This window comes from Glandiceps talaboti, chromosome 13 (genome assembly GCF_964340395.1).
Source record: "Glandiceps talaboti chromosome 13, keGlaTala1.1, whole genome shotgun sequence".
Taxonomy (NCBI): domain Eukaryota; kingdom Metazoa; phylum Hemichordata; class Enteropneusta; family Spengelidae; genus Glandiceps; species Glandiceps talaboti.
The window spans coordinates 18,448,726-18,462,097 of NC_135561.1; the positions used below are offsets into that span (position 1 = coordinate 18,448,726).

The 13,372-nt window shown below is 36.0% G+C and overlaps 2 protein-coding genes across 2 annotated transcripts in view; one reads left to right on the top strand and one right to left on the bottom strand.

The window, feature by feature from the left end:
• The window catches only part of LOC144444491 (uncharacterized), a 36,768-nt gene extending 26,686 nt beyond the window's left edge, over positions 1 to 10,082 (bottom strand). The window contains exons 1-2 of the mRNA XM_078133921.1: positions 9,956 to 10,082; positions 1,703 to 1,892 (exon numbers count right to left, since the gene is read on the bottom strand). Of these exons, the coding sequence (XP_077990047.1) occupies positions 1,703 to 1,876 (174 nt within the window). The 5' untranslated portion in view covers positions 1,877 to 1,892; positions 9,956 to 10,082. The remainder of the gene's footprint in view (positions 1 to 1,702; positions 1,893 to 9,955) is intronic.
• Positions 10,083 to 10,323: 241 nt separating this feature from the next.
• The window catches only part of LOC144444490 (proteasome inhibitor PI31 subunit-like), a 32,312-nt gene continuing 29,263 nt past the window's right edge, over positions 10,324 to 13,372 (top strand). The window contains exons 1-3 of the mRNA XM_078133920.1: positions 10,324 to 10,453; positions 12,093 to 12,254; positions 13,035 to 13,117. Coding sequence (XP_077990046.1) covers positions 10,325 to 10,453; positions 12,093 to 12,254; positions 13,035 to 13,117 — 374 coding nt within the window. The 5' untranslated portion in view covers position 10,324. The remainder of the gene's footprint in view (positions 10,454 to 12,092; positions 12,255 to 13,034; positions 13,118 to 13,372) is intronic.

Sequence of the window (13,372 nt, forward strand, 5' to 3'; positions counted from 1 at the left end):
GTCTGTGTCTGTCTGTCTGTCTGTCTGTCTGTCTCTCTCTCTCTCTCTCTGTCTCTCTCTCTCTCTCTCTCTCTGTCTCTGTCTCTGTCTCTCTCTCTCTCTCTCTCTCTCTCTCTCTCTCTCTCTCAATGTTGCATTTGTGCTGCAAGTTGATTCTTTGCAGATTCTTTCAGCAAAGTGTTTGTTTTGTGCAATGTATTTTCTTTTTTGCAGCAAAAAGTTCTAAATCAGTTTGTGAAACACTTTCCTTTCATTATTTTGTGAAATGTTTGTTGAATGAAATGTAACTAGCTGTCAAGGAGTTTGTCCACATTCATCAATTGAAGTTTGTTCATAAATAAAACAAGTCATTGAGAATGACATAGTCCCCGCTATAATTGGGTTTTAAGGAATTATCACTACTCTGATCACGCAACAACATTTGTGAACCTAAAACAAACAGACTTAGATATGTTGTGTGTGCTTGTTGGACATGGAATATGCCTCCAACAATAAAGGATTGGTTGGGTATGGGGGATCATATCACGATGAAAATGGAGTCTGAGTTATGGCTTTGGACATGGAAAATTCACAAACAAAATGGCTGCCAGGCAGCTTTATTGGATCGTATCATGACGAAAATGGATATGCACATGTATGTCATAGAACACTGTCCTAATACCAACTTTAAATGAGATCTGTTCAAGCATGTCTGAGTTATGGCTTTGGACATGAAAATTCGCAAACAAAATGGCTGCCAGGCAGCCATATTGGATCGTATCACAATGAAAATGGATATGCACATGTATGTCATAGAACACTGTCCTAATACCAACTTTGAATGAGATCTGTTTAAGCATGTCTGAGTTATGGCTTTGGACATGGAAAATTCACAAACAAAATGGCTACCAGGCAGCCATATTGGATCGTATCACGACAAAAATGGATATACACATGTATGTCATAGAACACTGTCCTAATACCAACTTTGAATGAGATCTGTTCAAGCATGTCTGAGTTATGGCTTTGGACATGAAAATTCACAAACAAAATGGCTACCAGGCAGCCATATTGGATCGTATCACAATGAAAATGGATATACACATGTATGTCATAGAACACTGTCCTAATACCAACTTTGAATGAGATCTGTTCAAGCATGTCTGAGTTATGGCTTTGGACATGAAAATTCACAAACAAAATGGCTACCAGGCAGCCATATTGGATCGTATCACAATGAAAATGGATATGCACATGTATGTCATAGAACACTGTCCTAATACCAACTTTGAATGAGATCTGTTCAAGCATGTCTGAGTTATGGCTTTGGACATGAAAATTCACAAACAAAATGGCTGCTAGGCGGCCATATTGGATCGTATCATGACAACAATGAATATGCACATGTATGTCATAGAACACTGTCCTAATACCAACTTTGAATGAGATCTGTTAAAGCATGTCTGAGTTATGGCTCTAGACAGGGAAAATTCGCAAACAAAATGGTTGCTAGGCGGCCATATTGGATCATATCATAAAACAAATTGACGTGCATATGTGTGCCATAGTATGTTGCCCCTGTACCAAGTTTGAAAAAAATCGGTCCAGGCATCTCCAAGAAACAGCTGCGGGCGGACGGACGGACAGACGGAACCCAATCCATAAGTCCCCGTTCCGGACTTCGTCCACGGGGACTAATAAAACTACGGAATACCACATTTACCTCTTCAAGACCTTCAGCAGCTGTTAGGCTCCATGTTGGGATGCCTGCATCAACTCTCTGAACTATCACACTTGGCGATGAACTGATGATGCTATCTGAGATGCCACTCACAGCACTAGTTGCTATAGAAACAGCATCATCATGGAGACCAACTGCATTTAGCCCGTCTGACATCTTCAAGAAAGCATACCTGTTAAGAAATTGAAGAGAGAATACTCTAAATTTGTACAGAAAAGATAGTGAGATAATGTAACTATGAACTCCATCACAGTGATTGAGACTGGTACAATGCAAGTCCTGTCCTCATGTGAAATGTTGAGTCGGTTTGAAAAAAATCAAATCAAAATTGGTTCTCCTGTCCTACAATGCACTAAATAAGTTTTAAACCGATTTTAGTTGAATTGATTCAAAACCACCTCAGGAGTGGTTTGGAACCCATTCAAGTAAATCAATTTGAAACCAGTTCCTCAATGCAAATTCATTGCTTAGTTCTTTCATGGGGAAAAAACTGGTACCAATTCAGTTTAGTTTTGAATCAGTTTAGGAAGGGATAGGGCTACATTCTAATTTAGTCTCACTTTCAGCTGACATTAGTACATGTAAAATGCTCATAAATCAAACAAACAGAAACTACTATAAGCCAATCTGACTAAATACAGTGTGTTAGTTGTTAGATGTATATACACTGACTCTTAGTTATCACGAATGTGGCATTTCCTAATTTTTTGGTAACCAAAAAATTATGTCATCTTCATATGTCATTTACATAATTTCTGAATACCTGAAGAGTGTTAAATGAGTTGCTAAACTTGTTCCATCCTGCTTTAGTATTGGGAATAACCAACTCTTATTTCATTTTCATATGAAACAGTTCAAAGCAACCACTTAGAACCTTAAAGTTAGAGACTGTGTCACCTGAAAGTACAGCGTCCCTTACACCATGCAAGATATACTTGGCCAACTTATGTACTTACGATACATTACGTTCTAAAAACAAACTGAAAACCGATACGACGCTAAAATCAAAACTAGACAGAGAGAAACATTATACCAATACTGAGATTTGAAACTTTAATACTTTGATGGGTGTGCCCACTGTAGTGACTATCACATGTATATGATATGTCTGTATTCACAATGTTTTCACTGTAGTTTTGTATGTCTTGTGTTTGCCATTTTGGCAAATTCATTGTTCAACCATGAATATGATTGTTATGTAAATGACCATAAATGGTCATCAGCTTGGTAGATCATAGTCATGGTTGAACAATGAATATTCATGAGATGTTATACACACTGAAATAAATAGGCACCTCAAAGTCATGAATAATCATAAGTAATGGTAGATGATATAAAGTCATGAAATGACTCCAAAACCCAAAGTTTATGAAAATGCCTTTATTTCCTGGAGAGAGGTTCCTTTTATTAAATGTACATGTAGTTAGAGAATTGTCTATTTTCATATCTAGGCCAAACTTTGGTGGATTTTTTCATGACATGGAATTAATCAAAAGTTTATTTTGAACAAAATACCAGCAAATGACTCCACTCTGAAGCTATTTATTTTGTGGAATGTGTTTTGCAATGTAAAAACTAAGTACTACTAACTACAACAATTTTAACTAATGGGCCTAACCAAATGAATAAACAGAACATTTCTTGTTCTTTGTAAATTTCTGAAATAACATAACATGACACAACACAACATAATATAACATTACATTACATTCTACGTCTATAGTCTTTAAACTTGAAAGTAATTGTTGGAGGGATAAGCAAACCTTTGAGAATCTAGCAAATCTTATTATTTTAGTTGGTAAATGGTCAATTCACAAGTACTGGACTTGTAACCTTCACAATGAAGCTTCATCAACAATGTTTGCAAGAAACGAACTCCTTGAAAGAGCTCTTTCACAAAATATGTCACTATTACTTGAAATCCTTTGATATTTTGTCTCTAAATGTCTTTGTTAATTAAGTTTATAAGGTACTGGTTATTTTTTGTATGTAATTGAAATTATGTATTGTTATGTATGAAACTTTTCAAATTCAGAAATAAACTTAATACTTAAAGAGAAAAAAAAACCCAATACATTCTACGTTACATAAAAGTGAATTATAACATGACATGACAAACCATTCTACATGTATACCATCATGAAATCAAATAGACATTCTGAAAGCAAAGCATAACATTTTAACATAACACAACATTCTTAAAGTGAAACATAACACCACATATAACACATACATATGATGACACTTCTACGAGTCTGTTAAAGTGTTTACATGGATTTCTTGGCAGTTGGTGAGAGCCGTGTTGTTAATGTGTTGTCAATCACTAACATAACAGTAAATGTATAACACTGTGACATTTTCACTATAGTCCACTATATTTTTATGATGAAGCCAGTAAACAATTTTGACTTTTAAGGTTTAATGGGGTAAACCAGAAGGCATGGGATGAAGTTTATTGAAGGAGAAATGGAATGATTCTATTCTTTCAAGCATTACATCTTGAATAATCCTGTCTAAACTGTACCTTTAATTGCACTGATGTGACTGACACACACACACACACACACACACACACACAAACACACATACGTAGGAGAGACCGAGACAGAGAACATAGAAAGACAGACAGAAAGACAGACAGACAGACAGACAGACAGACACAGAGAAAAAACAGACAGTAACAGAGAGGTGGGGAAGAGAAGAAGAAAGGAAGAACAAAGTGAGAGAAAGAGAAAGAAAGCGGAAAAGGGAGGGAGAAGGGAAGATGAGAAAGTGAGAGAAAGAGCCAGAGATGGAGAGAAAGAGACAATATGAAAGACTACTAGGTACTATCCCAATACAGAAGGCATCTGTCAATGCTTGACAAGTCAATACCAGTAACCTAATGCTACATTTTGTATTAATAACATGGAGGGCTCTACAGCGACCCTTGACCTTGACAACTGGTGATGGTCTATTGTCATCTAAGAATCATATTGTTTCTTTTTATTTCAGGAATTTCTCAAATTAGGTCAGACAAAGGAAGACTATGTAAACAGAAAATAAAAAAATAACCTGAAATCATCATCTATTCCTTGGCCAGTCATTTTGTAGGGCAGCTTTCACTGTCTGTCTGTCTGTCTGTCTCGCTCTCTACCAAGCATTCTCTTCAGGGCTGTCTCGCCTAACACTTCACCTATAGGGGGCACCCTACCTAGCTGATGAAGCCAAACAAAAATCAAAACAAGTGGTTATGGCAAGCTACTAGTAGTACTATGATACATGCATGAGGTCAATAGGTCAATACATGCTATGACTATAGTAAAGCAAATATGGAATGTACGAGCATGATGTGAGAGATGGAGATGAGAGATAGATGGGGAGGGATGTGGATACATGTAACAGTATGGATACCCCAAATCTGTCCTACCGAGTGACTTGCATACATATGAGGTAAACCTGGAATTTTCCCTACAGACTTACTTTTTGCTTATTTCGCTGTAAAACAAAAACACAAATTAGTAGTGACGAGAATGTCTTCTTGCACATAAACACAATGCACAAGTATAGTAATTAGCAATCTGATCCATGCCTATCACATACAGGGCTCGAAATTAGTTTTTTTTCTTGGTAGCCCAGGTGGGCTACCATCTTTTAAATTTGGTAGCCCGAGAGCAATGACTGGTAGCCCATATGCATTCATTCCTAAATTAATGGTGTCTGTGTATATGATGTATTGAATTCGATGATTGATTGAATAACTTAAGAGTCACGTTAACACGTTATTTGTGTGTATTTCATGCCATATTTGACATTGGGGACGCAATTTTTTGCATGTATGTGTCTCTGGGGACGTGTCATAAAGAGGGACCGTATGAGGCTTACTACGTACGGTTTCATTGCAATGAAGAAAAAACAAGTCGTCGCAGTTCGTACTTGTAACTATTATCTAAATCTCTTGGTGCAGTGAGACCTGTAAAATTTGAATATGATTCAACGTATGGAAAACGTATAAACAGTTTCATAAGCCCCATGGCCATTTCCTGATGTGGAGACTACGTCTTGGGTAGTTTAGAAACTATGTGCTGTTATCATTATCTATCCACGTGATTGGTTACTTATTAACAGACGGGTTAGACAGGATTTGTATCAATACATGACGGCCATTACGGCAAAGCCCCTTCCATTCATGGGCGAAGAGATAATCAAACAGAGTCTAAGACCACATCAGCAGACGGTCCATGCTGAAAACTTCACTCAGATAAATTCAAATCATCATGTCACCATTTCATTCTCACTAAAACTTCAACTTTCTTTTGAGCTTTGCTACTACTACTAGATCGAATGCATTACGTGAATTTACCATTCACCACTGCATGCTCTCAGGGGTTGCGTGAGCGTGGTTTACACACGGAATGTTTTAGGCATCGTTCAAGAATAAACGAATCTGTAGGTGTATACCAAGTTAACAGTTCTCATCAGCATAAAATTTTATCAAACACCATTACAACTGTGTCTCTGTCAAGTTGAAAGTTAAAGCTGTCATTAATGTTATGGAATTTAGTTACTGCAGCAGTGCTGTACCGAGAGTGTACTGTACACCGACTCCGAGAAGAACCGGAAGGGCCCGGGCCGGAGAGCAGATTTCCAGAGAGTGATAACCAACCATGGGAAATTGAAAGTACAGAAAGATAACATTAAATCGCTATACAGAATATTGTTGCATATAAATGTTTTGTTGTGACATTTTGGAAGTACAAGCTGTGTATACGATGAACGGAAGAATGGCGTGTACAGTGTACATGTATTTCATGTACATTTGATATACATGTAGTGTGGATGCAAATTTGGAAAAGACGCACAGATTTTGACGCTAATTTTGGCGAGAACACGTCCCACAGGACTGCGACCTAGGAGGCCCCCGGCCCGGGAAGGTGTCGGAGTCAGGGTGTCACAGTTTTATTCAAAACTTAGTAGCCCAATTGGGCTACCACTCACATAATTTGGTAGCCCAGAGACAGACATTGGTAGCCAAATGACACGGGGCTACCGTTAATTTCGAGCCCTGACATAGAACAAAACAAACGATACAAAGTGATAAAGAAAGACATCCAGCCGCTTTCACCACATCGCATTTTAATCAGATTGGGTAATTAGTAAAAAATTAGATTTTGAGAACTAGCTGAAGACTGTAAAATCACAAAATTTTCTAGTAACAAAAATATCTAGCTAATTTTTACTGTATATCTGGATGCATACCACAAAAATATGTACATGTATGTCTGTGTTTGGTACAGAAGACTTTAACAAATGTTCAAAAATCATCTTCATGAACATTCCTCTCGCATGCTCTCCAACATAATTTCTTTACAATAAAATTACAGCACTCATTGTCACAGAACAAGTAGATGTTATGTTTGTAACAATATTTGTGATTTTTCAGATGTTTGTGAGAAATGTGATAATATTTTGAATACAATCACAAGTCAATACATTCATTAAAACCTAGATGTTTTTGTGACAAGTACGTGATGTGATTTTTAATAGTTTAGTAGACTTAGTTTATAATCTTATATCTATTTTATGTGGTTTTCTTTTAATTAACTTTATCTTTTATCTGCAAAACTATACCAATTTCCGTTGTACAATTTTGCATTTATATGTGGTAATAAAGTTATTATGTTCTCTGTTAGTAGTTTTCAAAAACTAAAATGTGCACGTTACTGAGACTGCTTATACAGGGCTCAAAATTAACAGCAGTCCCATGCCAATACTTGTCATGGGGCTACCATAAATTGCAGCTACATGTAGTAGCCCACTCAGGCTACCACTGATTATTAAAGTGATGAGGATGGAAGATTTATGGACATGAAAGTATTTTAATAACACACATATTTCCAATAGAGGACATTTTTTTTTCAGTTCAGGAATATAGTCCTGACTATTGGTCACAATCCTTGGGCTACCAATTTCAGAAATTTCAGAAATTGGTAGCCCACTACGACAACCAAAGAAAAAAAAAGATAATTTCGAGGCTTGTTATATTGTTCATGTACAGACGACATTTTAATTTTAAGCCATTTTCTATTCAATATTTTTAGCCACTGTGAAATAAACAACAAGTAGGTTTACAATATTGCAATATTCCAGCATATTTTATGAAAATGACATACTGCCAAAAGATATGTATTTTTTCTGGAATACAGTTGGGTTCATATTTATTATTTTATTCTTACCAAGGCAATAATTCAAAGTGTAACTTTCTAAATTGTCCACACAAATGGAGACCACAATTTTACAAATCAGAAAAGACAGGCATGCCAGACACTTTTGAACTTATCAACAAAGTAGCAAAATGCTTTTCTTATGCAAATGTTAAAAACATAAATTTGTTTTAAATTATGTAAATAAGTTGTATTTGGCAACATGTTTCAAAAGCTTTCATTGTCTATCTATATCTCAGGGCACGTGCACACATACTTAATTCTATCTTTCTCATAGTAACAGCTTCAAAATGATGGGTTGGTCAGTTGGTTAAAAATTTAAGAAAAGTAAAATACAATAAGTGTTCACATCAGTACATGTTGAAGATTATTTCATTTCAAAACAAAATAATCTAGAGCAATGTTGCGACTATGGTCATACGATCAACTCTCACTCTTCCGAGAGTACCTTCACTGGACCGCACGCCACGGCACATACTATCGGAGATGTGATCGATTCGATTGATAAACGCAAAATGGGAATTGGCTGTGACCTATGTAGAGTGAGGTGCCACCAGTAGCAAAACATTGTGAAATATCACCATTCATAATCCTACTTGACATTGTAAAAGTCTGAATGACATAGAAAGGACAATTAATGTCAGAACGAAACTCTGAACCATTTATTTTATTAGATTTCCTAAATTTCAGCAAATAAAGGTGATGGTGGGGTCACCGTCTGACAATCAATGACATATTATTTTTTTTCTAATTTTGCCATACAGGACATTTTTTTGAGAAAGATTGAAAAAATATAGAGTTGGTTCAGGACATGAGAAACAGAGAATTAAATAAGACTCTCCTTATACATGAAACTGATTTAATCTCCTCCTATTCACTCATTTTCATTCAGCATGCAAATTGTCGATAATATTCCAATATTTCCTCCATATACTTTTGAATTAATTGTTTTGTCTGGTGTGTGCAGGAGTAGACTGTTGTGTATACCATACATCTCCATCTCTCTCTCTCCATTTCTCTCTCTCTCTCTCTCTCTCACTGTCTGTCTGTCTAGCTGTCTATCTGTCTCTCACTGTCTGTCTGTCTGTCTGTCTGGCTGTCTGTCTGTCTCTCCCTCCTGTGGGGGTCTATCTTACATTTAGCATCATGAACATAGAGTTATAAACATACTCTTGTAAATAATGTAAAAGTGATGCATCTTTTCTGTTTTCTTGTTTTTTTCCTTTTTCATTTTTTCTTGGGAGGGGGGGGGAGATACCAGAATGCTGGTCATACATCCTGGGGTGGGGTGGGGTGGGGTGGGGTGGGGGGTTCCGAGGGTGCCATACATTAAAAGTGCAGGCCTATTTGTATATGTACAATGCACCATTAAAGATAAATCAATCATCTAATATTTCATTTGATACCATTTACTATTACACTTGTTCATGCCATTGGCACATTTCTACAAAAATACTTTTTCATACAGAAGGTTGACCTTAGGCTAGGGTCTGTCTGTAACCTTCGACATCGTACCCATTTCCTCATCACTGGGATGCTAAATTTAGAACAGAACGATTGCATAAACCTTCGCTGGCAGATTGAAATAAAAGAAACTTATATACACAAGTAACCTTTGGAAAACATAAACACCGCGTATATACCTTAGTGAATACGTTGACAATGACGGTGCGTGTGTGTGTGTGGTATGTGTACGTATGTGGCGTGGTGTGTGTGGGGGGGGGGGCGGACGCCGACGAACACCGTAGGACCAAACAACCACACGACTCAGTTGCGGTTGATCACGTACAGTATCGCAACAGCTAACACAGAAACTATGATAATCATACAATGGCGGTATCATTAAACTCTACAGACTCGTTTCTACAAAATCAGAAATCATTTCACACAGTTGTTTACAAACATTGCTGCCAGCAATATTCTTAGCGATCTCCGATCTCAGGAGGTCGCGAATAAACGTGACTAAAGTTTAGCAGGCAAAATAAAATCGCGTTTTATGCACAAAATAACATTGAATCGGGTGAATAAATACCTTGATTTCACGCATCAATCCAAGAGATATAGTTTGCAGAAGGTTGTTGTGATCATCTGTCCGTAAAGACCTTGAAAACAGTTAAAATAGTATTACTATTACCAAAATCCAACGAGGTTCGACGCCATGACAGATCACGTGACATTTCCATCCCCTCCACGAGCAAGATGTAAATATGTTATTATGAGCATTTTATTCGCTCACTATTTCCCTTTAAAAATGATAATTATGAAGAAGAATATTATCAAGTGAGCATTATGTATTCATATAAATAAAATATTAGTATTGGTGAAAGAATACGCAGATGGAAATAATGTATAAACGAATGAGACGTTGAAAATGTGTCTAAATGTTCTAGAAGAAAACAACATGGCCGGGCTGGAGTTGTTGTATGCTAGCATTTCCAACCAAATTTCTTCTAGCAACGATGCTGTTGTTTGTTATTTACACTGGTGTATGATAAATAACGGGTTTAAATGCATCGGTTGTGGGGAGGAGGTATGAAAATGTGATTATCATTTTTTCGCACGTGGCATTAACGATAAGTTTGTTTACATTCTACTTCCGGGTTGTTGATGTCTGCAAATAATTTATGCACTGTCATGTTTGCAATACTTTTGACATCCTGTACTTCGTTCATATTTCATAAGAGCAGTCTACCGTGAGATTTCAGATAATTGGAATCAGAATGGAGTTTTGAAATAGTTTTCATTGAAGATACTCATCATGTGTCTGATACATGATGTTGCTCATGAACTAGAATATGCATGTCTGTGAAATATAAAAACATGGGATAATGATAAATAATTGAATATGTATATATATAGACAATACCGTGAGTACGCAGTTCAGAAGATAGGATGTGGCAGCTATGTACTTTATAGGCATCCACTTTAGATTCACAGTTGTTAAGTGAGGGATAAGTAATTGATACCTTTGAACCTGCTAAAATATACATACATATATTATATATACAAGCCTTGGTGGAGGGTCTATAATACAAGCAAGGGAAATGCATCATTTTTTAAAGTATAACACGGGTTAGAATTGCATGAGTATAATATGGCTGTTAGCTAGACGCAAGGCCAGCTTGCATGGCGTGTGGTGGGTCTGTGATTCTGACTGTTGTCACTCGATGAGAGTGCAATGTACACCACAGCCATACAAGCTAGAAGCTAACCATGCAGATACATTTTGTACATGTAGTTACATAGATGTACATGTAGCCTGTTTACATCACAATGCAATGTATGTGTTTTTTGCTTTGCTGTTTCACAAACCACTTGTATTGCTAACCACAGCAAACTATTGATAATCATATGCTCAAACTAATTAGTTTGAGAAAAGCACACTCAAACTGATTGGTCGCAATGGGGAGTGATAACATATGTCGGCCTAATTGAATATATGCAAATGAAGTCAATATGTAAATGTGCCCTCATTGAGATGAGCACAGGAGTGACATCCACAAACAGGCATGCTGAAAACTTTTTTTGGGGGTGTGGCTAAATTAATTATTTTGCCTTTAAATACTAGCATTACAAGCAGTTTGTGATACAGCAAAGCTAAATACACAGATCATGATGGTAATGTAAACAGGCTGTTCATAGACTGGCAGGTATACATGATGTATATTTTGCAAAACATGCATCTCTACACATACATGTCATGCACACATAATGTATTCATCATTGTTCATTCATATAACATTTGATCAATCAAATTATCACACATTTATTAATTCTTCAATTGTTTGATTACAACTAATGAATCATGTGTGTGTGTGTGTGTGTGTGTGTTTGTATGTAATGTATAGTATGTATGTATGTATGTATGTATGTATGTATGACTAAAATCCCACGCAATCTGTCATTCATTTCTTTCACCCTTTAGATAAGTTTTTGCTTTGTATGGAGACATAGATGCTGCAGAAAGATCTCTCTCTCTGCGACATCTATGATTGAGACAGTTATTTCACCTTGCTATGAAGCCAAATGACAAGAAGTGTTTTATTTCACATCTATAGATTCCTGACAATAAGAATTGTTTTATTTCGCTATAGATTGCTGACAATAAGAACTGTTTTATTTCGCTATAAATTCCTGACAATAAGAAGTGTTTTATTTCACATCTATAGATTCCTGACAATCTTGATGGATTAAAGAAGAGTGAATTGTTACCACCAGGCTGGAATTCATCTCAGGACTGTTATACATTAAAGTACCAACCCAATGACAGTGATGAACTACATCTATTGAAAGCTATACCTATAGACAATACATTATTAGTACATGTCATGGTGAGTGTAATAGTGATTTTACTAATGTTTGATAACCTCTCTCTTACCAATCATTTATTTAGATTTAGTCGATTTAGATGTACTCTTTAAATCATTTTAAATCATTATAACGTTGCCTTTTTTTTTTTTACAGCCATACTTGTAATTGCAGTAGCTTTTGATTTATTTCAAATGTGAAGCACCTATGAGCACTGTCGTGGATATATGGCACTATATAAATGTTTATTATTTATTATTATTATTAACCTAGGTAACAGAAAAGGGGGATCAGGTAAAATTGCATATAGTTTATTTATACATATTGTACATTAACTTTGTTGGGAATCCCTGGGGAAGTGATTTGGGAACTTTGATAGATTTTACCTTCATAATTAATACAAAAGTAATGAAACAACTGTATAAATGTAGGTTTCTAGTTCTAAAAGATATGAGGGAAGTCTAGGTTAATGTACTATAGTCTGTCTGTATTCAATCATTTTGATTGGGAATTATTATAGCAGATTTTACCTTCTTTGTCTCAATTTACAAAATTAAATTCTATGACAGGTAGACAGGTAGCGCCCCCCCCCCCCAAAAAAAAAAAAAAAAAAAAAAAAAAAAAATCACATATTTTTTGTTGATCCTGGCTTGTGCATGATATAATGACTGATAATGGTTTGATCATGTCCTACTTTAATAATAATCTGTATTCGTCCAAATAAATTCAGAAATTTGGTTTACGGTTGGTATAGTATTGAAACTAAGCTCACACAATTCTGTTTTATTACTGTTCCTTCACAGAGATTAAAAGATGAAAAAGTATGTAATCTGACAGTTGAAGTAGAAAGATACACAGACTCACAACATCTTCACAATTTTAACAGGTAAGGATGACATTGCCTAGAATTATGCATTGATGTAATAAGTAGTCATTTATTAAGTTACACTAGCTGGAACTGAATCCAACAACCAGGTAAATGTTTACATTGTCCTGGTAATGTGTCAATTGGGTAAATAACCCATTCATTAGTTCTGGAATTAGCTGTACACAAAGATTAATACTTGAACTCTGATAAGACAGTGGCATTGATAGGAAATAGGAAAAAACTGTAGCGGAAACAAGTTATGATGGCAATATT